Source organism: Gobius niger (assembly GCF_951799975.1).
Source record: "Gobius niger genome assembly, chromosome: 9".
In the NCBI taxonomy this organism is placed as follows: domain Eukaryota; kingdom Metazoa; phylum Chordata; class Actinopteri; order Gobiiformes; family Gobiidae; genus Gobius; species Gobius niger.
Genome location: NC_136860.1, coordinates 8,323,411 through 8,348,880, shown reverse-complemented (window position 1 = coordinate 8,348,880; position 25,470 = coordinate 8,323,411). Strand labels below are relative to the sequence as shown.

The 25,470-nt window shown below is 42.9% G+C and overlaps 1 protein-coding gene across 2 annotated transcripts in view; it reads right to left on the bottom strand.

The window, feature by feature from the left end:
• LOC306967729 (neuroligin-4, X-linked-like) overlaps nt 1–25,470 on the bottom strand; it is a 166,004-nt gene that overhangs the window by 61,523 nt on the left and 79,011 nt on the right. For both annotated transcript variants that reach the window (XM_079562882.1, XM_079562881.1), the window contains exons 5-8: nt 21,635–21,820; nt 16,965–17,415; nt 14,053–14,266; nt 3,454–3,578 (exon numbers count right to left, since the gene is read on the bottom strand). In XM_079562882.1, the coding sequence (XP_079419008.1) occupies nt 3,454–3,578; nt 14,053–14,266; nt 16,965–17,415; nt 21,635–21,820 (976 nt within the window). The remainder of the gene's footprint in view (nt 1–3,453; nt 3,579–14,052; nt 14,267–16,964; nt 17,416–21,634; nt 21,821–25,470) is intronic.

The following is a 25,470-nucleotide window of genomic DNA, read 5'->3' as shown; positions in this document are numbered from 1 at the left end:
GAGGCAGCAATACTTCAAACCTCTGACTCTCCTGCGTGACCGTCTCCCACAAGTCTATAGCAGTAAGCTACCGTTAGCGTTTTAGCTGAAATGCTGATGTGGGACTTTGGGTTGAGGGAGAATGTAACGAGTCGCCCCATAGTGCGGCTGCAGCGCCGCTGCCAGCATAAGCCGTGTCCGGATACCTCCGCACAATGGCACAATGTATTACGGGGCTCCCAGATTCACTCTCGCCGCAGTTTTATGAATTTAACAATGATCACTGTCTGATGGCAATTTCCCAAATCTGCAAAGCGAAAGCTCACTGGAATGACACAAACTGAGAACAATTTTCCTGATATAGACGGTTTATCTTGTTCAAAAATATTCTTCTTCTTAGTTTCTGGCACTATAAATATTACATGTAATACCCTCGAAACGATCAACAACAGATCGTTATAGTTCCTTTACTTTGATGTGAAAAGTTGCACTTTTGATAAGGCTTTGTCTGTATTTTTTACAAATGTAATAAGCACTGTTCAACTTTTTTTGAAACTATTTCAGTTTGTGTAGGACTATCAATGCTTTCTGAACATATTGACACACATTAAAAAAAATACCGCGATAATACCGAAAACCGTGATAATTTTGGTCATAATAACCGTGAGGTAAAATTTTCATACCGTGACAGCCCTAGCTGGGACAGAAACTATGGTTAGGTCACGTACAGTAATAAAATAATGCGTGTTTGTATTTTAGTTTATGAAATAACTTTGTAATGATCAGATTTCTGTATGTGAGGTGTTTATATTCATGTAACCTAAAAGCTAGGATATGTGTGCATACTAAACAAAGTGTTTTTAATAAAAAAAAGCCCCTAATAAAGCGCCCCTCACTGTCACAGTTCAGCACTGACACAGTTTACAAGCATCGTACACCAGACATTTGGAAAAAATCGGTAAAAAAAATATCGGCCGTGCATATCGGCCTCGGCCCAATAAATATCCCCAACAATCGGCCTTAGAAAAACCCATATCGTTTTTGGGACCAAATGGGGCCGAGTTGGAACAGAGTCGGGAGTTTATTTTGTAACGGGCTGAGGTGGAACGTAAGTACAAATAATAGTAAATAAAGGAAGCTAGAACATCAGGAGGTGTGGTATGACAGTTGGCTAACACACATTGGAGGTCATTTACTGAGCCTGGAGCTAAATTGCGAGTAGTACTTAACATCAGCGAGTGGGCGTGTCGCTCCTGATTTACTATGAGAAACTGTGTGTGTTATTAGTGCCACAAATATAATATGCAAATGACTTAACTGCGCAAGCTCAGTCTGTGCAAAACTGCAGCGGCTCCTATTCCTGACTGAGCCTTTGAGGAAACATTTACAAGTTATGACGGATAAATGACAGATGTCCACAATCAATAATTATCATTAAAAAGAAAACAAACTAATTATTATTAGGCTATAGCAAATAAAAACTCTTGGCTTTAAAGAAAGAGCCAAGAGATACTGCCTGTGACTGTTTTGTCTGTTGTCTTCAACTACTTAAAGGGGCTAGATGCAAGTTAGTCATTTTATACTCACTACTGCCACCTCAGGTCTTATGCGTAACTGCAGCTGCATGACGGCGCTTCGGACCCGAACTAACACCTTTTTGAGTGACAGTTCAGGATTTTAGAGGCAGTTGTGGTGGATAAGTCTGGGCTCATTCTACACATTAGGACATGGCTGGAACATGTAGGGGGAGGAAAATACTTAGTTTGAACATGTTTAAACTCCGTATAGTCCCTTTAATCGTGTACGTGCACGTGTTGGCACAGGGGGGAAAACAAAAACAACTCCAAGCCCTCAACACGCTCATCCAGACGTCTCCACGCGCCGGTCCGAGGAGCACGTCACCTGCTGCAGTACGGAGCGCTCAGGCCACGCTCACATCTGGGATAGAAACTAGCAGGAATGTTCGTCTATGAGGTTTTTATCATGGACTCTTCAAAAGCAGAGAATATCGATCCAGCAGGAATTGAACCGCAGTTAAGCCAAGGGAAACAAGGTCGCAGGTAACGCGTACTCTCTTTATAATCCCGCACACCATTAAAACAAACCAATTATTATTTTATCTTTGTAAATGAGCCTGATACAAACATTTGTAGATGTTTAGAACACCACATTGGTTCACAAACTATATTCACAAACTAACATTATATTGTTCTGCGAGAAGGTTTAAAGGGATATTTCAGGATTTTTTATTTTATTTTATATCTATTTCGTGGAACTAGGCTAGTGCAAGGCTAGTGTATTTCTATGGTATCAGCTAGCCTGCATTAAAAATAGTCTGACCCGCTCCACAGTGCACCTGAGGCAAATCACTTATAACACCAGACTAACCATATAAATGTCTGTGTCCATATAATATTTTTTGGAATATAACTGACCTTGCATCACATGAATGATCGCATTTTGGGGGACTATTTTCTAGCAGATCACTCCGCCACTGCGTATCTTATACAACCAGGAAGCTGATGCTGCTCAAATAAAAGGTATTTTAAATGCAAAATGGTTAAAATAATTCTATCGACACAGACATTTATATGGTTAGTCTGGTGTTGTAAGTGATTTGCCTCAGGTGCACTGTGGAGCGGGTCAGACTGTTTTTAATGCAGGCTAGCTGATATCGTAGAAATGCGCTAGCCTTGCATTAGCCTAGTGCCACAAAACTCTTCAAACATAAGAACTGCATGAATTACAAAAAAATATCTCCAGAAATCAGCAACACTCTAACTAGGAAATGAGGCCCTATGTCAAAAATCCTGAAATATCCCTTTAACAACTGCTTCTCCTACTAACTTCTTGCGAAGTTTCACTTCACACAGTCACGATAAATACGACAGCCATCGCTAAACGCCATCATTTGCATTTTCCCCGCCTCTAATTTTGCACACTGTGGCAAAATATCCATGCGCTAAGTTTGCTCTGCAACCTTTGCTGTATTCTAGAAACGCAAATATCCACTGCACTTGCTTTTTGCTCCACTTTAGTACACTCTACCGTGTTTGTACATGTTGAAACAGAAATGTGTAAATGACCCCCAGACTGTGTATAATCATCGCTGGAAACCCAAGGGCCGGCCCGAGCTGATTTGGTGCCCTGGGCCGTGATTAATAAATCCTCTTAATGCTGCCTCGTTCGGACATTTCACAAGTTAAGCTACCCTTAGTTGCGCGCCTCTGATTGGCTGAAAATCTGCCCATGTGCTGTTATGCTAGCGGTTCTCCCAGGCAAGTGAGTGGCTTTATATCAGAGGAGTAGCTGGAGCTGTAGAGCAGGCCTGAAGGAGGAGCAGTTTGCCAGAGGTCTTTAAGGCAGCAGGAAGTAAGCAAGTAGGAAATTGCAGTTCCACCTCCACAATTAAATCAACTATTAAGACATTTAACACTTTTTCCCCCCCTCATTTTGCCCGATCAAGCAGCTCACCCGGTCTTGGCGAAGTTGGTCCAGTAGGTCATGACGACGGCGCTCAGCATCACGTCGTTTTTGGAGAAGTTGCAGTTGAAGAGGTCCGTGGGGCCGACCATGGGCACTCCGAACACGTACGGCACCTGCGCACACACACACACACACACACGCGCACACACACACACACACACAGAGGACAGAAGGTCAGCGTTCTGTATTTGGAAAGTTCGGGGCAGTAGTATTTGCAATCCATCAGATGTATCCAACTGTCACTAGGCCACACATTGGACCTGTTTATACTGGACCGGGGTGCCTTGGCCAGCGCAGACGAGGGGAGGGGGGGGGGGGGGGTTGCCTTTGCCAGAAACTTTAGCAAAAAGGTCATATGAGAAGAGTTGAGCCACTGACATGTGGGAAAATGTCAGGAAGAGACACAAATGTGCATGTTTTTTTTGTCGTTTTGGAGACTTCGGACGAAATCTAAATAATGGATAGAGCCAGGTTTAAATGTATGGTTTTATTGTGTTGAGATATTAGCGACAAAGGTGTTTTGTTTCAGTTTTTTTCAGACGGGATTTTGGATCTTGTCTCAACGGTCAATAGATCAGGCTGGGAATTAGACGTTTAAAAAATCCCGCTGAAAAAACGTCAACATATTGTCAAATCCAAGACTGTAAAGTGTGAAGTGGTGATGCTGTTGTGAGAATGGAACGAAAACCTCATTTGGAGAAAATGCGTCAAAAGTGTATTAGCGTCCGAACGTGCGCCCTGCGTATGTTTCTCCTGTCTTTAGCCACTGCTGTCTCCGAGAAAAGGAAATGACCATATTTGGATACCAAACTCGTCAGTATTTGTGAAGGAATAAGCGTGGGAAAGACGAGGGAGCGTTGCGATGTTGAAGTGATTTTGGGGTGACAAATACAGAGGGAGGAAAAAGCGTGTGAAGGCTTTGGAATTTCTCACATTTCTGCCTAAATTGGTCACTAAATGTGGTCTGATTTTCACTAAAACATAAGAATGAATGAACAGTGTCTGCCTGAACTAATGCCATCCAAACATTATAAATAAATAATTATAATAAAAACATAATCAGATGTAAATGTTTGGGTGGTATTAGTTTAAGCAGACACTGTTTACTCATTCTTATGATTTTTGATGAAGATCAGACCACATTTAGTGACCAACTTAGGCAGAAACGTGAGAAACTCCAAAGCGTTTACGCACTATTTCCTCCCACTGAAACGACAAAATGTCTTGGAAAAGGGAGAGTTTGATCTGGTTACACCCCACAATTTTGACACCCCCCCCCCACTCCGACATTGAGGTCTAATTGTCAGAGTGGGAGCATTTCACTCCGACTTTTGTGGTGGCACTTTTATCTTTTGTGCAACGTCCTGCCATTCCGACACACAAGATAATTATTAAAAATACATGGACAAACTTACCCTAACCTTACCTTAGCCCTAACCTTAAGGATAGTAGAGTTTACAAACTTACCCTAACCTTACCTTAGCCCTAACCTTAAGGATAGTAGAGTTTACAAACTAACCCGAATCTTACCTTAGCCCGAACCTTAAGGATAGTAGAGTTTACAAACTAACCCATAGTAGAGTCTCCAAACTAACCCTAACCTTACCTTAGCCCGAACCTTAAGGATAGTAGAGTTTACAAACTAACCCATAGTAGAGTCTCCAAACTAACCCTAACCTTACCTTAGCCCGAACCTTAAGGATAGTAGAGTTTACAAACTAACCCATAGTAGAGTCTCCAAACTAACCCTAACCTTACCTTAGCCCGAACCTTAAGGATAGTAGAGTTTCCAAACTAACCCTAACCTTACCTTAGCCCTAACCTTAAGGATAGTAGAGTTTACAAACTAACCCTAACCTTACCTTAGCCCTAACCTTAAGGATAGTAGAGTTTACAAACTAACCCAAATCTTACCTTAGCCCTAACCTTAAGGATAGTAGAGTTTACAAACTAACCCAAATCTTACCTTAGCCCTAACCTTAAGGATTGTAGTGTTTACAAACTAACCCGAATCTTACCTTAGCCCGAACCTTAAGGATAGTAGAGTTTACAGACTGACCCTAAAATCTTACCTTAGCCCAAACCTTAAGGATAGTAGAGCTTACAAACTAACCCTAACCTTACCATAGCCCTAACTTTAAGGATAGTAGAGTTTACAAACTAACCCTAACCTTACCTTAGCCCTAACCTTAAGGATAGAAGAGCTTACAAACTAACCCTAACCTTACCTTAGCCCTAACCTTAAAGGGACTATACGGAGTTTAAAAATGTTAAAATTAAGCATTTTACTCCCCCTTCATGTTTCAACAATGTCCTAAGGTGTAGAATGAGCTCAGACCTGTTCACCACAACTCTAAATCCTGCACTGTCACTCAAAAAGGTGTTAATTCGGGTCCGAAGTGCCGTCATGCACGAGCTTAATATAGAAGCTGCAGTTACATGTACGACCTGAGGTGGCAGTAGTGAGTATAAAATGGCAAACTTGCATCTAGCCCCTTAAAGGACAGTGGAGTTTACAAACTGACCCGAACCTTACCTTAGCCCTAACCTAACAGGCTTCGCTCAAAACAATTGTTGGAATAGAGGTATCAAAAAGTGTCGGATGTCACAATGGAGGGTTGTCAGAATGACGGGTCGACCCTGTTTGGTCTGACATTAAAACCAAGATGTTAAAGGAGAAAACTAGCTAGAAAATCTCAACACTGACCACCAACTGTTGGAAGTGGATTTGGATAAAGCTGATCTCTCTGATTGAGTGTGCGCCTACATCCATGTCTTGATTTCAGTCGTACTCAGCAAAACAAACGGGTTTCTCCTGTGACCCACATACAGCCCCCCCCCCCCCCCCCTCCTCCACACTCCAGTCTGACACCGGTCTAGACGCATCTCTAAAAAACACATGTGATTTCTGTCCCGTTTCCAGACCCCAGCTGCACATGCACTCAGCCCCCGCTCCCCGAATCCACTGAAGTCTGTCCCGTTTCACCTGGACCTACATCAAACACAATACTCCCACCGCCAAGCCCTCAGCCCCCCCTCGACTCCATACAGGCCTGTGCGCACCAGAAGCCGCTTCCATACGCTGACGACAGAGATAGCTGTAAATATCTATCCTCACAAGAGTTCACGCTGAAAGTTATTTTGTTTTTCTTACACTAAAGTCAACTCTAAACTGATGGAACACAATTCGGTGTTTGCACAAGAACTCGGCCCAGTCTGGCTCTTTTGAGCATATCTCCTCCACTGCACACATGAGGAAAGGAAAGGTTATTTTATGGCCAAATAGCTGAAACCCTGTTACCTGCCCCAAAAAAGTGAATATGGGCCTCCACCCTCCAAGAGGGTGTCCCATGATAGCAGGGTTCTCAACAGGATTTGTACACAATGTAGGGGCAGACACGAGAAATAAATAAAACACTCCCATTTCTTCTGGTTGCATATTGAAGTTCTATTTAGAACTTTTTAAAGATCCAACCATGTAAAGTGTGATTTCCAAATGGCTACTTTTTGAGTATCAGTACCGGCCTAAACAGTATCATCACTATTAGCATATGTAAAACATAAGGCGGGGAAACTATTACTGACACAAAAGGACCATGTCTTCATTGTTCTGGGCCAGAGCACCCACAGCAGAAGAATACTGAACTGAACCATCCACGTTAGGTGCTGCACGTTTAGGTTCTGTGTGCATAAGTTGAATTATTTGTTTATGTCACTAATTTAACATTGACATCCTTGGTGTACTTATTGATTTGCATATATTTAGAGCTGTCTTATATATCCATTTTCCATATGTATTGCATGAGCCACTAAATGTTTTAATGTATGTACATATGTATATCCTGGCTTTGTTTTCTGTGTTTGGATGTATGTTGTATACATACATTGGGGAAAAAAGTATTTGGCCAAAATCCAATAGAATGTCAATGTGAAACTGACCAAATACTTTTTTTCCCCACTGTATGCTGCCTATGTTATGACAGCATCCTGTGATGCAGCAGGCCACACCCTATTTAAGGATGGCTTCACATTCAAAAAAACATTTTGCCTGACAAAGGCCACTGTATACAGTGTGCGAGAGATTTTTCCTGTTCTGCGTTTGGCCTCTATGCCTTCTCTTACGCACCTGTTTCCAACAAGAGATTTGCGAAGTAAACCGTCTTTAACCGTCTTTCACATTGACATTGTGAAACAGCCAGTTGAAGAAACATAATTTTAAATTTACGTATTAATCATAAATCAAATAAAGCAGTTTTAAAAGTGTGTATTGACTGAAATACAATCACACATATCGGTATGTTGATGTGGAAGTGGAATGAAAAGCACAGTTGAAGAAAACGGTCCTAAAGTTTTGTAAAGCCTGCACATGCGTGTGTAGGATTCTCCTGTATGCAAAAGACAAAAGGCTTTTTCTGCAAACACAGAGCCAGCTCAGTAAATGTGTGCGTTCCACATGGATTGACTCAGGTCTGCCAGGCCTGTGTGAGGCGCTGTGGCGCTACCAAAGAAAACAGAATAAGACTGTTGCGAGCACATGCGGCGTAAGCTTTCTGAATTATAAACAAAACCCTGCTGGTAAATATGAAACTTCTCAATATATTTACGATCTACAGAAGAGACGAGGAGGTCACGGGACTAAAGCAGACATACGGTAAAGGTCATTATAAGGTCAATAGATTATGAATATATAACAATGGAGTCACGTAAACGGCGTTTTGAGATCTTTCCACTCTGGGACCTGGTTTGGAGAATGTTGGTTTACAGACCCCCCATATTATTATTATGCTACGCTGGACTGATGAAATAGTTTTGCGTTGAGCCCTGAGCTTGACTTCCTGTGGACAGGGCCTTAGCCGTGGCTGTCTCCCAGGAGGAAATGACCATATTTGGATTTTAGCGTCATCTCGGTCGCCTTTCGCAGAACACGTGGATACAAAATATGTCCGTATGTGTTCATAAATAAGCGTGGGAATTGCCGTGATGTCGTAGTTACTTCCTGTAAATCTCTGGGTTGCTCATCATATAGCAAAAAGCATCGTAAAGGGTACATTTGGTATTTTTACTCTGACATTAAAAGTAAAATGTTACGAGAGAAAACTAGCTCAAAATCTCCTAACCTTAACTTCAAAATCTCGCCATAACATGACTATTTCTCCAAAGTACATCCTCTCATTTGTCTGACATTACATCTTAGCTTATTCCTGTAGATAAGCTGGAGATTTCCTCCTCCCCCCTCTCCCCCCCCCTCCCTCGGAAGCCTATGTGCACACCAGAATCCCAATAAAGGCACTTTCATAAGCTGGCGACAAATATAGCCATAAATTCCTATCCTCATAAGGGTTCACATTGAAACTTGCAGTATCGTAAATTCCTCTTTGCTTGATTATACTGGAGCGGGCCCATGTGTGCGTGTACGGGTGACTCAGCACTTTTAACGGGACGTCAGCTGGATTTGGCGAGGGGAGGATTTCGTAAACAGTTCACAAATTGGCTGATGTTGTGGTCCCGGTTTCTTTTATCTTGTTTTTTTTTTTCCAACGATTGAAAATACAGCCAGGGTTCCCACGCTGAGAAGTGGGAGATGACTGTACTGTGTTGACACGGCAACCCATGAGCTAAAAGTCCACAAACGCAAAGCAGATACAATAGGTTCCACTCTGGGGCCCGGACTGGAGTCTAAAGCTTCTCGACCGGACGGCAACAGTGTAAAGGCCTCATCCTTTCTGTTGAATGTTCTGCGATTTCAACAAAACTGAGAGAAAACAAGGATGAAAAAGCCACACAATAGCATTAAAAAAGACTCAAAAAGGTCAAAAGAGCAAAAACAAAAGCATAAAAAACAAAAAACAAAACCGTGACCGAAAAAGTGACCAAAATAGGTCAAAAAGTGACAGCAACGTGGCAACAATTAGAGGAAAAAGGCGTTACACTGGCCTATAGACTGTGACCTCCGGTCAAGAAGCTTTTAGAATTGGGTAAAGCTGGGGAAAATGTGCTCGGTAAGAGTTTAACTCACAGTGGGAGATATAGTTTGGAGTTTGTCCCGCAAAAGCGAGCTGCGGCCTGCACGAGGGCTGAACGATATGGACAAAATGTTATATATCGATACGATACGATACAACTATGGGTTAGGTGAAAACAAAGCATTTTTCAGAAAAATAAAGACAGAATAATAAAGAGTGCAGTTTTATTGATGAAAATCTACATTGTTTAGATCTTGCTTTTTTCGATTTTAATGTTTTAAAATGTTTTAATGTTTCCCCTTCTGGAACCGCCACCTTAACGTGGTGGAGGGGTTTGAGTGTCCGAATGATGCTGGGAGCTATATTGTCGGGGGCTTCGTGCCTCTGGTAGGGTCTCCCAGGGCAAACAGGTCCTAAGTGACGGGTCAGATAAAGAGCGGTTCAGAAGTCCCTTATGAGAGACCAACAGGCCCGGTTTGAACCATGAGGCCGTCCTTCTGTGAACCCACCACCTGCAGGAGGGGCCATAAGGGGCTGGTGCAATGTGATTTGGGCAGCTCCAACAGCTGCCCCCACGACCCGGCAAACGGAAAAGTGGAAGAAGATGGATGGATGGATGGATGTTTTGGATGTTCATATGATATATAGTTGGTTGTTCGATATAAATATCTTGAATATTCATATCTCGATATCATTACGATATATCTTTCAGCCCTAGCCCGCACTCACACTTATATATATGAACCGAGCCGCGGCCGATCATATCAGCCTGAGGAACTGTCTATTATGAGCCCCGATCCTAAATCTGTTTACTTTTCTTTGCTGCATTTTACTGCAGTTTAAACAAAAGGGGCAAAGGGGAATAATAACTAAAATAGGTGGAAGATCTTATCAAGCAAAACAAACTGTAATATTCTGAAGATAATTCTTTTAAAGGAATAGGCCACTGTTTTTAAATACTATTATGTTCTTACCTGAGCTTAGACGGGTTGATATGTAGCTGTGTGGTCTTTACGCGTGCCCTCAGTCACGTAAACACAGCGCAGACGGTGTTAGCATGTAGCCTCTCCCAGCTTAAAGCTCCAAACCAAGCTCTTTCCCTATTTAAATATGGTTACAGTATCCAAGTATAGTCACACAAAATTAAGTTAAACATGTCGATTTTCTAAGTAGATAAAACGGGGCACTATATTGCAAGGCGTAGTAATATTACTGCAAGGCGTAGTAATATTACTGCAAGGCGTAGTAATATTGCTATGGCTTAATATTACTGGGGGAACTATATTGCGCCTTTTCAGGGTAAAGGATCCTGCTCCTATTTTGGAGGATCCGGCAAACATATGATGATATAACGGAGTGTAATGTGAGTGTTTCTGTCACTGTTTAGACCTCTACACCAATCCATGGGGGTATGTTCAAGCAGCTGACTGGGAAAATATTTCCTGTTTATCGCCGACCTTTCACCTCCCTGCCCCACATTTAACTCAATATGCTCCGATGGATTGCCTTTGTGTGAAATCCTTTTCAAGACATTTTCAAAAAGAAATGCATTGTTTTTCTTCTCAAAGCGAGAGCCCAACTGGAGAGAGCGGTTGCTAATAAGCTAGCTTTGTTTTGCTTAACATACACTTGCCGTTCTCTCGCTGATGGGCAAACTGAAACATGACAAATGTGTGTTTATTTCTGATTTCTAATCTCGTAGTATTTGCTCGGTGCATTCTCGCTTAGTCAATCAATGCATGGCGGTGTGAAGCTCCTCCTTTATCAAACCGGCCTCAGGCACAGAGCTCTACACTCTACTGTAGATGTGGCCCGAGGTCGGGGTGGCTTGGACCCCCTTCTGGGTGTGAAACAGTTCAGTTAAGGCTGTGAAAACACGCCCAAACCACTCCATCTGGAAGGCGAGACACTGCAGGACAATAGGAGAACATGTATGGATTGAAACTTTTGCTCAACATTTTTGCTATAAATATGAGAAAAATGCATAAAAATATTGCAGATATTTTAAGCGACAGAATCTAAATGTAATGGAAGTTTATTTGTATAGCACTTTTCACATGACACGCGTCGCCCAAAGCACTTCACAGAGTGTCGGTGGTGGTAAACTGAGTATGTAGCTTCAGTTTCCCCTGGGGCAGACAGACAGAAGCGGTCTCTCTGACCACCACCATTCATTCACGCATCATTCGTCCCTATTGTACATGTTTTTTTAGTGGTAGGGGAAACCTGAGGACCAGGAGGAAACCTACGCAGACACACTGTGAAGCGTGAGCGCTAACCGCAGCGCTACCAAGCCGCCCGCTAGCAGCGCTGGGTGTCTAATAGAGAGACCCAGATTTAAAGCCACACCGTGTAGAATTTTACCCAATAAATAAAATTCAAATACAAGCATTTATTTTATGACAGATATTTTCATCATTGAAAAATACCTCATAAATGTATAAACAAACATTTATGAGGCTCACCTCTCCTAAGATATTACTGTAAACTTTACCGGGAGTGGGTACTTCTCCAGCTCCTCTCCATGGAGATATGAAAAAAGACAGTAGAATTTGAGATTTTAACAGGTTAGTTTCTCATCCAAATCCATTCTTTTATCACACATTACTGCAGTAATAGCATTGTCTGTGTTGAACTGGTCATTAGGAGCATGTTTTGTTTTGCCGGCAACAGTATAGTCCAAAATGTTACGCAGTGTACCTTTAAATTTATGGTTTTATTTCATTGACGTATTAGTAACAAAGACTTTTTTTTTCCAGCAGGGATTTTGGACCTTGTCTGTTTTTTGAATAAGCTAATCATAAGTGAAAAAATGTGTAAAAACTGGCCTCCCAGAAAGGGAAATACCATATTTGGATTATTGCATCATCTCAGGAAACATGGATATAAAATATGTAAGTATTTGTGAATGAATAAACCTGATGTTAGAGTTACTCCTGGGATATTTCTAGCTCTTTGGGTACGTTTTGTCGTTTTTATACTCCAACATGAAAAGATGTTATGGGAGAAAACTAGCAAAACATCTCCACATTGACCCCTTCTTATTCAAATACTACTCTCTCATACTTTGCCGCTTCAATGCGATATATTATATATATATATTATTATATATATATATTATATACATATAAGTTGCATTTTTCCAAATTCTGCATCTGCACATCAGCCGCCTGGAAACAGTAGCAAACAACTAACATGCACATGAATTAAAAACTAGCACACCATAGATATATACGTGTATATCAGTAATTTAAAAGGGATATTCTGTATTCCAGAGGAGGAAAAACACCTCGAGCCGTTGTGCCTGAGCAGAAGCCACAACAAAGCAATGACATAACAGGCTGTACATGAGCCTCGTCCCAAATGTGTTTAGTCACGCTCCAGTGCGTCTGCGCCATCAGACCAAGAGGCCACTACAACAGCACTGTCGCATCCACGAGAGCCATCAAGACACGGCCAACAATGCTAAGGACGCACATTATTATGCTTGAAATCATTTGTGCAAAACTGTAGTAGTAGCACAAGTATTACTTTACTTTAATACCCTATAAGCAGCAGACTGGATACACTCACATTTACCACCAACTGACTTCACTAAATGATTAATGTCTTTTCATTCTCGGCCGCAGTGGAAATACTTTTGGACGCTTTGCCTTGGTAATTCATGTTTAAATTGGAAATAACATTACGTTTTTATGGAAGGACACTTTCCCAGCAAAGACTATGTTGGTCTATGTCTCGCTGTGCAGTTGAGCGCCCTCTGTCGTCATCGTTCAAAAGAGTCAACAGTCATTTTTAGACAGCGCACCAGTGGTGGAAGAAGCTAAAAGACTCGAGACACATGACTTGAGACTTAACTCGAGACGTAAGGCTTGTTGACTTGTTGCCTGGTCGGCCCGACACTCCTCCTTTCTGTTCAAAATAAGGCCCGTCTGGGCAGCTGCTCGCATTTCCTGATTCGATCAATATCAGTCACTCACGGACCGAGAGGCGGGAGCTCATCTCACCAAGAGACAGAAGCAGTCACTGCACTCTTCCAAAACATCAAAGATGGCATACTGTTTTTTTCTGTTCTTTGGTCTGTTTTAAATAAGAAACCGTGTTGTATTGGATCATATCTGACGTTGCTCTAATTGGTTGAGGCCGTCTGTCAATCACACCCACCGGGAAATCACTGAGATCACGCTCACTCCCATGTCTCCCATGTCCCTACATGTCTTTGAAAAAGCATGTAGTTTGGCAGACCTGGCAAAATGACTTGCTGTAACATCACACAGTCCTGATCAAAAGTTTAAAACCATTTGAAAAAGCTGTTGTTAAAGACAAGTGGAAGACCTAAAAAAAACTGATCGGATTCTGTCTGTCCAGACAGGACGATCCTCGACCCAAATGATTTTTTTTGTCTCACTCCCTTCCTTCTTGTTGACTGCAGGACTGAGCAGGGGCAAATCCGAGCACACAGGGGCTGGGGGGCATTTAAGGGCAAGGAAGAAGGAAAAAGAAACCTCAGGTGCTTTCTGTAGTAAAGGCACCTCAAGTCTAGTGCTACAATAATCAGAACGTCCACTGCTAATGCTGGCCTTTGGTATTTTCTTAAGAATTTGCGACTAAATTGCGTTTTTACCTCGTCTCCGTGCGCAGAGTCGGCCCAGGGCGGCGTGGCGTCGCTCTGGCAGTGGTGGTAGAAGGAGTAGAAGTACGTGGGAGAGCCGTACTGGGCGTGCAGGTCTGCCGTGGCCACCGCTGGCGCCACCCACTGGTGGTCGGTGAACAGTGCCACCAGGGTCTTCCTGCGCGTCTCCGAGTTGTCCCTGTCGGCCCAGTCGGTGTACATGAACCTGCGGGCGGATGAAAGCCATGTTAGACTTGTGGGTTTGTCGGGGATTTCAGATTTTGTTGAAGGAAAACTTGCACGGCCTTTTTAACAACATTTTCAAGACATTTCTATTGGAAAACTAGGAAAAAAAATGCTTTAAACCTACTTGCATTCCAGCTTTTATCAAATGAAAAGAATCTAAATGTGTCATAATTCAAAGTTTGCCTTGGTTTTTACACTTCAGAATTCAATAGATCAAGCAAGAAGTTAGAGAAAAATGAAAAATAAGAAAATAAAAATAATCCTAAATGCAAGACTGGAAAGTTTGGAATCTGGAGGAGCTACTCAAGAGGAAATGTTACAGCTGTAAAGAAAACTGGACCTAAAGTTTTGCAATATCTGCTTATCCGCCTATGTGTCTCTGTAGTTGCTTTTTCAACAAGGAAATACATATTCAGATTACTGTGTCATCCAGGTCACCATTCGCGCTACACATGGATACCAAACATGCCCATATTTGAGAATGAATAAACGTTGGAAAGACGGGGGAGTGCCGCCATGGTGGAGTGATTCCCTGGAAATATCCGTATCGCAAGCGACAAAACGGCATAATATAAGCATCGCAAAGGGTGAGTTTAGCCTATTTTTACTCTGACATTAAAACTAAGATGTTATGGGGGAAAACAAGCTAAAATCTCAACACCACTGCATGAAAACAGCCGCTAATGCTAAACTCTGACTGTGTTAGCTACTAATGCTAAACTCTGACTATGTTAGCCGCTAAAGTTAAACTGTGACTGTGTTAGCCGCTAAAGTTAAAGTGTGACTGTGTTAGCCGCTAAAGTTAAACTGTGACTGCATTAGCCGCTAAAGTTAAACTGTGACTGTGTTTTCCACTAATGCTAAACTCTGACTGTGTTTACCACTAATGCTAAACTCTGACTGTGTTAGCCGCTAATGCTAAACTGTGACTGTGTTAGCCACTAATACTAAACTCTGACTGTGTTAGCCGCTAAAGCTAAACTGTGACTGTGTTTACCACTAATGCTAAACTCTGACTGTGTTAGCCGCTAATGCTAAACTGTGACTGTGTTTACCACTAATGCTAAACTCTGACTGTGTTAGCCGCTAAAGCTAAACTGTGACTGTGTTTACCACTAATGCTAAACTCTGACTGTGTTAGCCGCTAATGCTAAACTGTGACTGTGTTAGCCACTAATACTAAACTCTGACTGTGTTAGCCGCTAAAGCTAAACAGTGACTGTGTTAGCAGGTAATGCTAAACTGTGACTGTGTTAGCCGCTAAAATTAAACTGTGACTGTGTTAGCAGGTAATGCTAAACTGTGACTGTGTTAGCCGCCAAAGTTAAACTGTAACTGTGTTTACCACTAATGCTAAACTCTGACTGTGTTAGCCGCCAATGCTAAGCTGTGACTGTGTTTACCACTAATGCTAAACTCTGACTGTGTTAGCCGCTAATGCTAAACTGTGACTGTGTTAGCTGCTAAAGCTAAACAGTGACTGTGTTAGCAGGTAATGCTAAACTGTGACTGTGTTAGCCGCCAAAGTTAAACTGTAACTGTGTTTACCACTAATGCTAAACTCTGACTGTGTTAGCCGCTAATGCTAAGCTGTGACTGTGTTTACCACTAATGCTAAACTGTGACTGTGTTAGCCACTAATACTAAACTCTGACTGTGTTAGCCACTAATACTAAACTCTGACTGTGTTAGCCGCTAAAGCTAAACAGTGACTGTGTTAGCAGGTAATGCTAAACTGTGACTGTGTTAGCCGCTAAAATTAAACTGTGACTGTGTTAGCAGGTAATGCTAAACTGTGACTGTGTTAGCCGCCAAAGTTAAACTGTAACTGTGTTTACCACTAATGCTAAACTCTGACTGTGTTAGCCGCTAATGCTAAGCTGTGACTGTGTTTACCACTAATGCTAAACTCTGACTGTGTTAGCCGCTAATGCTAAGCTGTGACTGTGTTTACCACTAATGCTAAACTCTGACTGTGTTTACCACTAATGCTAAACTCTGACTGTGTTAGCCACTAATACTAAACTCTGACTGTGTTAGCTGCTAAAGCTAAACAGTGACTGTGTTAGCCACTAATACTAAACTCTGACTGTGTTAGCAGGTAATGCTAAACTGTGACTGTGTTAGCCGCTAAAATTCAACTGTGACTGTGTTAGCAGGTAATGCTAAACTGTGACTGTGTTAGCCGCTAAAATTAAACTCTGACTGTGTTAGCCGCTAATGCTAAACTGTGACTGTGTTAGCCACTAATACTAAACTCTGACTGTGTTAGCTGCTAAAGCTAAACTGTTACTCTGTTAGTCGCTAAAGCTAAACTCTGACTGTGTTAGCTGCTAATGCTAAACTCTGACTGTTGGCCACTAATGCAAAACTCTGACTGTGTTAGCCGCTAATGCTAAACTCTGACTGTGTTAGCCACTGACTGCTGCTCCAAACATTTGTGATGACATGGTGCGGGCGGGGCCAGGTGAGGGTGAGGGGTGTGTTGGGGTGAGGCGGGGAAGGTGCGCAGCTTGTCTCTGCTGAGGGTAGCTTTCAATATGCGAGAGTATGTATAAACTAATTCTGAAGACTTAGTTCATGCATAAACTTATAGTAGCTTGACGTGCACAGGTGCGAGTATTGGGACAAGGTCGAAGCCACTGTAAAAGGGAGGAAACCCGCTCTCGTCTGCTCACCTGATGCTCTCCCTCAGCGTGTCCCTGCCCTCCGGATACCCGTACAGACTGTCCACAAAGTCCGACACGGAGAAGTCGAAGTCCTCCGCCGACACGCCGTCCTCCGAGTCCACGATGCCCTCCACGAACTTCACGCCCTCGCCCTGGTTGACGCCCAGCATCACGTCGTAGTTCAGGAACTCGCCCTGCTCCATGAGGATCTGCGGGTCGTCCGGGATCACGTCCCCGTCGATGACCGGGGCGAAGGCGGTGTGGTACTTGGCGGGGACGATGCTCTGCTCCACCAGCTCGCGGTAGCTGCGGCCCCTCAGGCACTCCACCAGCGCCGAGCTGTCCTCCACCACGCAGCCCACCTTCTCGCCCAGCTGCCGCGTGTACTTGTACGGTTGGTAGTTGACCGCCCAGCTGGCCAGCGCACTGCCGCTCTGGATGATGGCGCGCTGGAACAGGTCTGGTGGACGAGAGAGAGGAGGATTAGAACATGCTTTCACTTTCTGGAGAGTTCATTTAAAGGTAGGATGTCTTTATATGTCATCTGTTGGGAAACTGCAGAAAACTAAGGGTAAATACTGTATGAAAAAAGCTGCTGTAATGTGATTCTCTATCGGCATCTGACCCTTTCACAATAAGAGTCTTACTAAAGCAATAGCATGCAGTGACTTTATTGTGTAAAACGCAAACAGGAAACTGAGAGTCACCGGTGTTGGACATGGATAAGACATGGATAGACAGCGCATTTGCGAACATGTTCCACGATTTAAATTAGACAAATGAGAAGGTTGCGGTGTCTGACAGTACAGTAAGGACGAAGGACACACTCGCTTCCTCGCACATGGTCCAGGTAAATAAAAACACGGTGGGATCCACACGCAGAGCACCTGTTCTGTTGTGTCTTTCGTTGTCACTAAGCTAGCCAAATACTGATTTTACTTTTTGTTGAGACACTTCTTTGGTTGTTAGTTCCTTTATAGCTAACTTTGGCAATTTTATTGAAGGAGCTGTGTTAGCTTTGTTGAGTCAATTATAATTATTGGGTTATTATTCTGCTACCTCTTTTTGTTGTAATTGTTTGCTATTGCTTTGTTCATTTTCATTATTTTTAATCCCGATCGATTTTTTTTGCCCAGCCCTGTTAGAGACAGCTCTGGATGGAGGAGCCCGGCCGTACATATACACACTGGAGAGGAGCGGCTCGCTGCACAATAAGAAGCTCGCATTAGACTCGGACATTGCGGAGCAGAAATATCGCAGCTTGGGCTTCCTTCACTGACAGAAGCAGGGAATTTTATTTATTTATGGTTTATTTGGTAGGGACAGTGCAAGTTAATGAACAAGCCACACCGGATTGTAGCCTTAGGCTAATTTTCATCCGTCGTCCCCCATGCGCACTCTCAAACACACTCTCATACATCCTGGCCTATTGTACATGTTTTTAGTGGTAGGGGAAACCGGAGTACCCGGAGGAAACCTACGCAGACACGGGGAGAACATGCAAACTCCACACAGAAAGGCCCCGTCCTTGGTGGGAATCGAACCCGGACCTTCTTGCTGTGAAGCACAAGCACTAACCGCTGTGCTACCATGCCGGAAAGGGTCAGAAGTGCTTTGGATCGTCATCTTACCACAGTTTAGTATCGTCATATCGCCCAGCCCTACGTGGCGCTGATGGCTCCGATGCCTCACAAAAAACTTAACCTGAACCTGAGGTTAACAAGAACGCAATCACGAACGCATTAAAAAAGACTTTTGTTGTTATGATGGTGATTTTGAATACCGAAGTAGAATTATGCAGTACTACAACATGGAACAATAGCTCTACTCAGAATGAAAAAGAATGACAACTGATTGACCGTGACATTCTTGTGTACTCTAAAACAGTTAAAACAGGGCCCGAGAGACGCACGTTTATGTGAAGAAACCAGTGAGACAGTATTTAAGCTGCTCAAGATGTTAGGATGCTGCCGGTTAGCATTTAGCTTCAACAGCTCAGCTCTGACCTCTCCAATGGAAAGCCCTGAACCACACTCCAAACATCTAGCCTTAGATACAACATATGACAGAGGTCAGAGCTGAGCTGTTACTGTGTTTATCGTGTTGAAGCCATTGACAGTTGGTTGACAGCTGCTAGCCAGTAGCATGCTACTGTCTTGAGCAGCTTAAACACTGACTCAGACTGACACTCTCTCGACAGTCACAGAGAAAGGCTTTCTGTTTCCTCTTTGATGTGTGTGTTGACTGTTAATCTTCTGTTAATAAGAGTTTGTCCTCTTCACGAACGCATTAAACCAGAGCCTTTCCGAATTTAAAATACTGCACTAATGTTAATGATCAATTTGGCTCCTTTTTAAATGTGATTTAAATGCTTCAGATGACAAAACCTGTCTTCATCATGCGACTTAAGGCAACCCCAGAGCATATGCTACACACCCTAACCCTTTTCTTCACTACCTCCTCCTCCTCTGTGTGTTTAGCATATCTGCGTTTGGCTGCACACACATTTCCTTACACAGCACATTAGTGCGCCTAAACACATCCACACGGCGCACCATAACCCTGCATTATTCAACGCTCCGCAGGTCGGGGCCAAACAGCCACGCGAAGAATGCAAAGAGTTAACATGGGCGGCGGCGACGCTGTAAGGCATGGCGCCGCGCTTCCAACACTTAGCCTACATAAAGAGCGGTAAACACGGGGCTTTCTCGTATGCATTAAGCAGCGTAGCTCCAGAGGTCGTCATAACTGGGCAAAGATGAATTATATTATGCACACAGGCTACTTTGCGAAGCTGCTGATGTTGCAGTTGAGCCAAACAAAAATGGGAAAAAACTAAGGTAAAGATGCAGCAGAAATGAAAACAGGACGACTGGATTTTCTCATTGCTCTCGAGTGATTAATACAAATACAAAATTTGTGTGTGTGCGTTTGTGCACATGCAATAGAGCTGCATAATAGGGCTGAGACAATTCACTTCTACCACAATCTGATACGTATCACGATACGTAAGTAAGTGATTATGATAAGTAATATGTTTGCCTAAAATGTGTACAAAAAAGTGATGTGTCCAAAGTTTATTAACCAAATGTCATTTATTGAAGTGTTAAGATAAAATGTGCATTACGACAAAATGTAACAAAGTGCTGTGTAAAACAACGGAGTGCAGTATGGAAATGCCTCCAAACACAAGTACTGAGAATATTGCGATACTTTTATGAAGTGTCGATACTTGGCATTGCAGCAGACAGTATCGCGATACAATCTGATCCGATCTTTTGCCCCCGCCCTAAAACTACTGTTAAACACATGGTTCTCAGTTCTTACATTTCAGCTTCATGCAACAAGATACAAACAAGAGACATCTTATGGAGTTGTCAGAAAAACATGTTTAGTTTTTATCTTCTCTAATAAACGTTGCGCTCTCGCACTTTCTCCCTTTCAGCTACATAAAAGTGTTCCCTGAATCACAAGCTGCAAAACACGGCTTGCTTTATGAAAATCTGCCTCATATTTACATCAAAAACCGCCTGTAAAGATCTAACAATCACACACAGCTTAATACGATGATACAGCCGCATGGCTCTGAGCGGCTTTTTTTGACCACCCCAGCCCGCTCCACGATGATATGATCATTTTGCGACCTAATCTGAAAGAAGAACGGTCTGGGCGGCTGCTGGCAGACAAACATTTCTCGATTTTACCAATATCGGTCCAATCACGGCTCGAGAGACAGAAGCCATCACCATCTTTAATGTTTTGGAAGAGTACGGTGACACCGTACTCTTCCAAAACATTAAAGATGGCGCCGTGGCGACTGATACACTGTTTTGTTCTGCTTTTTCATCTGTTTTCAATCATTTATAAAATAAAAAAATCACCAAAACCAGAGCAAGAAACAGCGTTGGACGCGTTCTTCGTGAACAAGGACGTTTTTGAAAAGACTTCCTGCGGCTTGTTCCTGCGTCATATCCAGCGTTTCTCTAAGTGGCTGATCGCGTCTGTCAATCACGGCCACCGGGAAATCGCTGAGATCACGCTCGCTCCCACTTATATCTTTGAAAATCTTTGAAAAAGCATGTAGTTTGTCAGGGAAAGGGGGAATAGTCTGCAGGTTGTGCTGTGCGAGACACACACATGGAGTTTGTTTTCCGCGACTGCAGCGCAGACAAACATGATTCTCCTGAAGTCTCTTCTCATACAGCCAAAGGAAGCGAGGCTCGATCATTCCGATTGGCAAACATGTCTACACTGCAAAAAGTAAATTACTACATTAGTTTAAATGTCTCAATTTGAGCATAATAATTAAAATTTGAGTTGTTTGGACTAGTTAAGATTTAGCTTGGCATGTTCACGAGATTTCACTTGTTCTGAGATGTTTCAATACATTTTGTCTTTATTTTTGTTTCTTTGCCAATGAGGTAAAGAAATTGCAAAATGTAGTGAAGTATTCTTGGTTCGATCAGCAGTATATTTATTTTCATTAGTGTTTCTATATTAAAGTGGTAAAGGAGTGAAGGCCACTCAAAACAAGATTAATCCTCCTTGATGCTTGATATTTACGTTTTGTAGTGCATCACTCAAAGACAGGGGGGAAAAAAACCTTCTGCCCTTGGGTTAGTCTTACGCAATAGTGATTTGATAAAGGTTAACCGTGCAGCCCCAGTGCAGACACTCACCCTCAGAATAGTGCGACAGGGTGAGCAGGCTGACGCAGGACGCCCCGGCCCCTGACCCGAACACCGTCACCCGGTTTGGATCTCCTCCGAAGGCCCCGATGTTCTCTTTGATCCAGCGCAGCGCCTGGATCTGGTCCAGCAGGCCGTAGTTCCCTTTGGCCGCCTGGTCCCCAGTGCTCAGGAACCCTACACAGAGACCAGACGGGGAGGGTTAGGGAATATTTGCACATTTGAGCACAGATACGTCGATTGAGATCAGATTTGCAACACGTTTAACACACCCAGAAGCACTAACTTTTGAGAAAAGAATGAACATGCTAAACTAACACAAGACTGACATGAATTCCAGAACATGTTTGTATAGGGTTGGTGCTTTTTTAATGCACGACAAGACCTCATGGCGTCACCAGGGACATTTCATTATCTACAGATGACATTGTATCACTTCAAAATGACAGCTTTTGTTATATACACTTTGCAATTTAAGGTAGGGTGTGTAAGATTTGTCCATTTCATCCACACCAAACTGTCTCACCCAAGTCCTTCCCACAAAGTTGGGACCATGGAAATCTCTTTGTACTTTAGTGTTCATTCAGAGTTCCTTTCACTGAAACCAGCTCCTTTTAAATAGCCCCCCACACCATAATCCGATTTTTAATTACATGTCACATTGCGCGACGTGGGGATTGTGAAAATCGTGAGCCTGCACTCGTCTCCACTGTGTGATCAAAGAGAATGGTAGCTGCAACCAAAAGTTTTGCTAAAGCAGCTTCAGGCGGCCAAACAACGGTGTGCATTTAGCTGAGGCGAGTGCCGCATGCTAGCGCTGTTTACTTCCACGGGTAAGTGCGTTCGGCCGAGTTCATGCCTGACCTGTGCTGCTTGTTGACAAGACACTTGACAGAGATCCTATGGTGGAAACAAGTGATCATTCCAAAGGTCTGTCGCAGCTCGTCTTTGCTCGCACTATATACGTTTGTTAAGTGGTGACGTCGCAGCTCTACTTCCGGGGTCGCAGATGTGTGAGAAACTACAAAAGAGTCTTTAATACCACAATCAATATTTCTGAAATTCAACAGAAAGTTACTGAACATACTTATTTATCAGGCCCAATAGCCAAAAATGCTGCACCTACTGCTGTAAAAGTAATATTTACATCCGGTTTGGCGGAGATAAATGCTAACGGCGCAGCAGCTAGGCTAACCCCGGAAGTACCGACTTTAGTAAATATGACTTTTTAGCAGTAGGTGCGGCATTTTTGGCTAAAGAGTCTGAGAAATAAGTAGGTTCAGTAACTCCCCGTTGAGTTTTAGAAATATTGATGGTTGTATTAAAGACTTTTTAATGTTTTTTTTTTCTCGCGTATTGGCCGGCATGCTAGGACCCGGAAGCGGATGTCGTGACGTCACACTTAACAAACTTATCGTTCCATTTGAAATCTTTGTCGCTGTTTGACCTGCTGTTTTGAGCTACGCCCTAAGATTTCCCCGCGACGAGTGACGGCTCATTTCAGCAGACACTTGTTTCACACAATGCAGTCAGACAAGTTCTGTTCTCCAGGCAAGGCCAAACCGAGACTCGTCCATCAGATCAACAGATGGAGAAGATTATAGTCACTCCAGAGAACATGTCTCCACTTCATTATTTACTTACTTGAAAAGGAACAGTGCTCATTAATCAACATTATACATTGTGAATGTGCCTAATTTTCATCCGCAGTCCCTTTGGCAGATGTTAAAGCCCGCTCTGGAGTCCGCTGGCGGATTTACACCGCTGCATCCGACGCTCCTTCGCTTTGCACTTGGTTCTGTGTGGCTGCTCGGCCACGCAAACCCAGTCTATGGCGCTCTCCACGCACTGTTCTTGAGCTACTCTGAAGGCCACATTCTTTGCGCTCATGGCGTTGCTGAATCTAGGCCTGACCAGCGGCAGAGACCCCAGATCACAACAGTTTGTTAAATTGAGGTGGACTCTTTGTTTTTGGTCGTCCATCCATCAACTCATCGCCAAAGCTGGACCAAGTAGCTGAGCAAGTGTGGGCTCTAATTCTCGGAAATGGAGGAGCAGAGAAGAGAAAAGCTTGCCCTCAATGGTAGACAAAGGTTCTAGGATGTTCAAACTCTTTCTTAAGGCCAGACGATGCAGGTCCATTTTTCTTGTTTAGTTTTTGAATAAGATTATGATAAGTGAAAAAATCGTGCCTTGTTTTTTTGAGGGGTTCAAATCTCAATAAATCAGGCTGGGAACTACACTGTGTTCCAAATTATTATGCAAATGACATTTAGTAAGATTTTCTAAATTGTCGACTCAAATGAGAGTCAGCATCATTTTCAAGTCTTTAACTGGTAGAGGATCATTTAAATGTGGTTGAAAAAAACTCTCAGTGATAACAGTATTTTTTTCAAAAATAAATATAGTAAAAACCTCAAAATCCACTGTTCCAAATTATTATGCAACTCATCGTGTCAATACATTTTAAAGCTTGTAATTAACTGAAAATGGTCATTTGTTGAATTTGTAGCAATAGGAGGTCATATTTACTGAAATCAAAAGCTATTTCAATCAAAAAAATCTTAACAGGTCACAAAGGCTCCTATGGTAAAATTATATTTTACCATAGGAGCCCTTGTGTATACCATAGCAGCCAGTGATGCAGAGGTATTCTTTACAGCAGGACATGGTGCGTTGTCATGCATGAAGATGATTTTGTTCGGGAAAGCACGGTTCTTTTTTTGTAGCATAGAAGACAGTGGTCAGTCAGAAACTCCAAAAGGGCCTAAAGGAGCCGACCAGCTCTCACCCCATGATTCTGGCCCAAAACATGACTCCGCCCCCTCCTTACTGACGTCACAGCCTTGTTGGGACATTGTGGCCATTGACCAACCATCCACTACTCCATTGATTTGACCATCCAGGGTTACACGGCCTCATCAGTGAACAAGACTGTTTGAAAATGAGTCTTCATATATTTCTGAGCCACTGCAGCCGTTTCTGTTCATGAGCTTCAATTAAAAGTTTAGGGGAGGCCTGGATAGAAGGTTTATGCACAACTGTAGCCTCTGGAGGGTCCTACACCTGTTCTCTTAATCTGATGTGTTTGTCTGGCAGAAAGAAGTAGAAGAAGAAGATCTTTATTTATATTTCACAGACATATAGTCACAAAGCGCTTTACATGAGACAGTTGTACATTCACTCCATACTCGGTGGTGGTAAACTACGTTTGTAGCTTCAGTTTCCCCTTGGGGAGACTGACAGAAGCACTTTCGTGACTGCACATGTCTGCGCCAACGGACCCTCTGACCACCATACATTCACTCACACACATCATTCATCCTGGCCTATTGTACATGTTTTTAGTGGTAGGGGAAACCTGAGTACCCGGAGGAAACCTACGCAGACACAGGGAGAACATGCAAACTCCACACAGAAAGGCCCCATGCAGGTGGGAATCGAACCCGGACCTTCTAGCTGTGAAGCGAGAGCGCTAACCGCCCCAACCGAAACCGTCCATATTGTGCCTTTATCTGCACAAACCGGAGTGTGCTCTGAATAATCCATAAAATCTCTTAACAGTGCGATAATTACGCTTATCTTTCATGAAATATCGAAGGTTTTCATACCTAGACCAAGGCATTCAACTATTTCACGCTTTTCATCAGCAGAGACCCTTTTTCTTTCCCATATTTCTTGAAAATTATGGTCTGCTTAATGAAGTGGAACATCCTTTTTCAGTAGTTTTTCCCTTAACTGGGCTTAACCTGAAAACTAATCATCCCAGGTCTCTGAGATTAATGTCAGTGATTCAAAGAGCCCTGAGACACAATACCATCCATGAG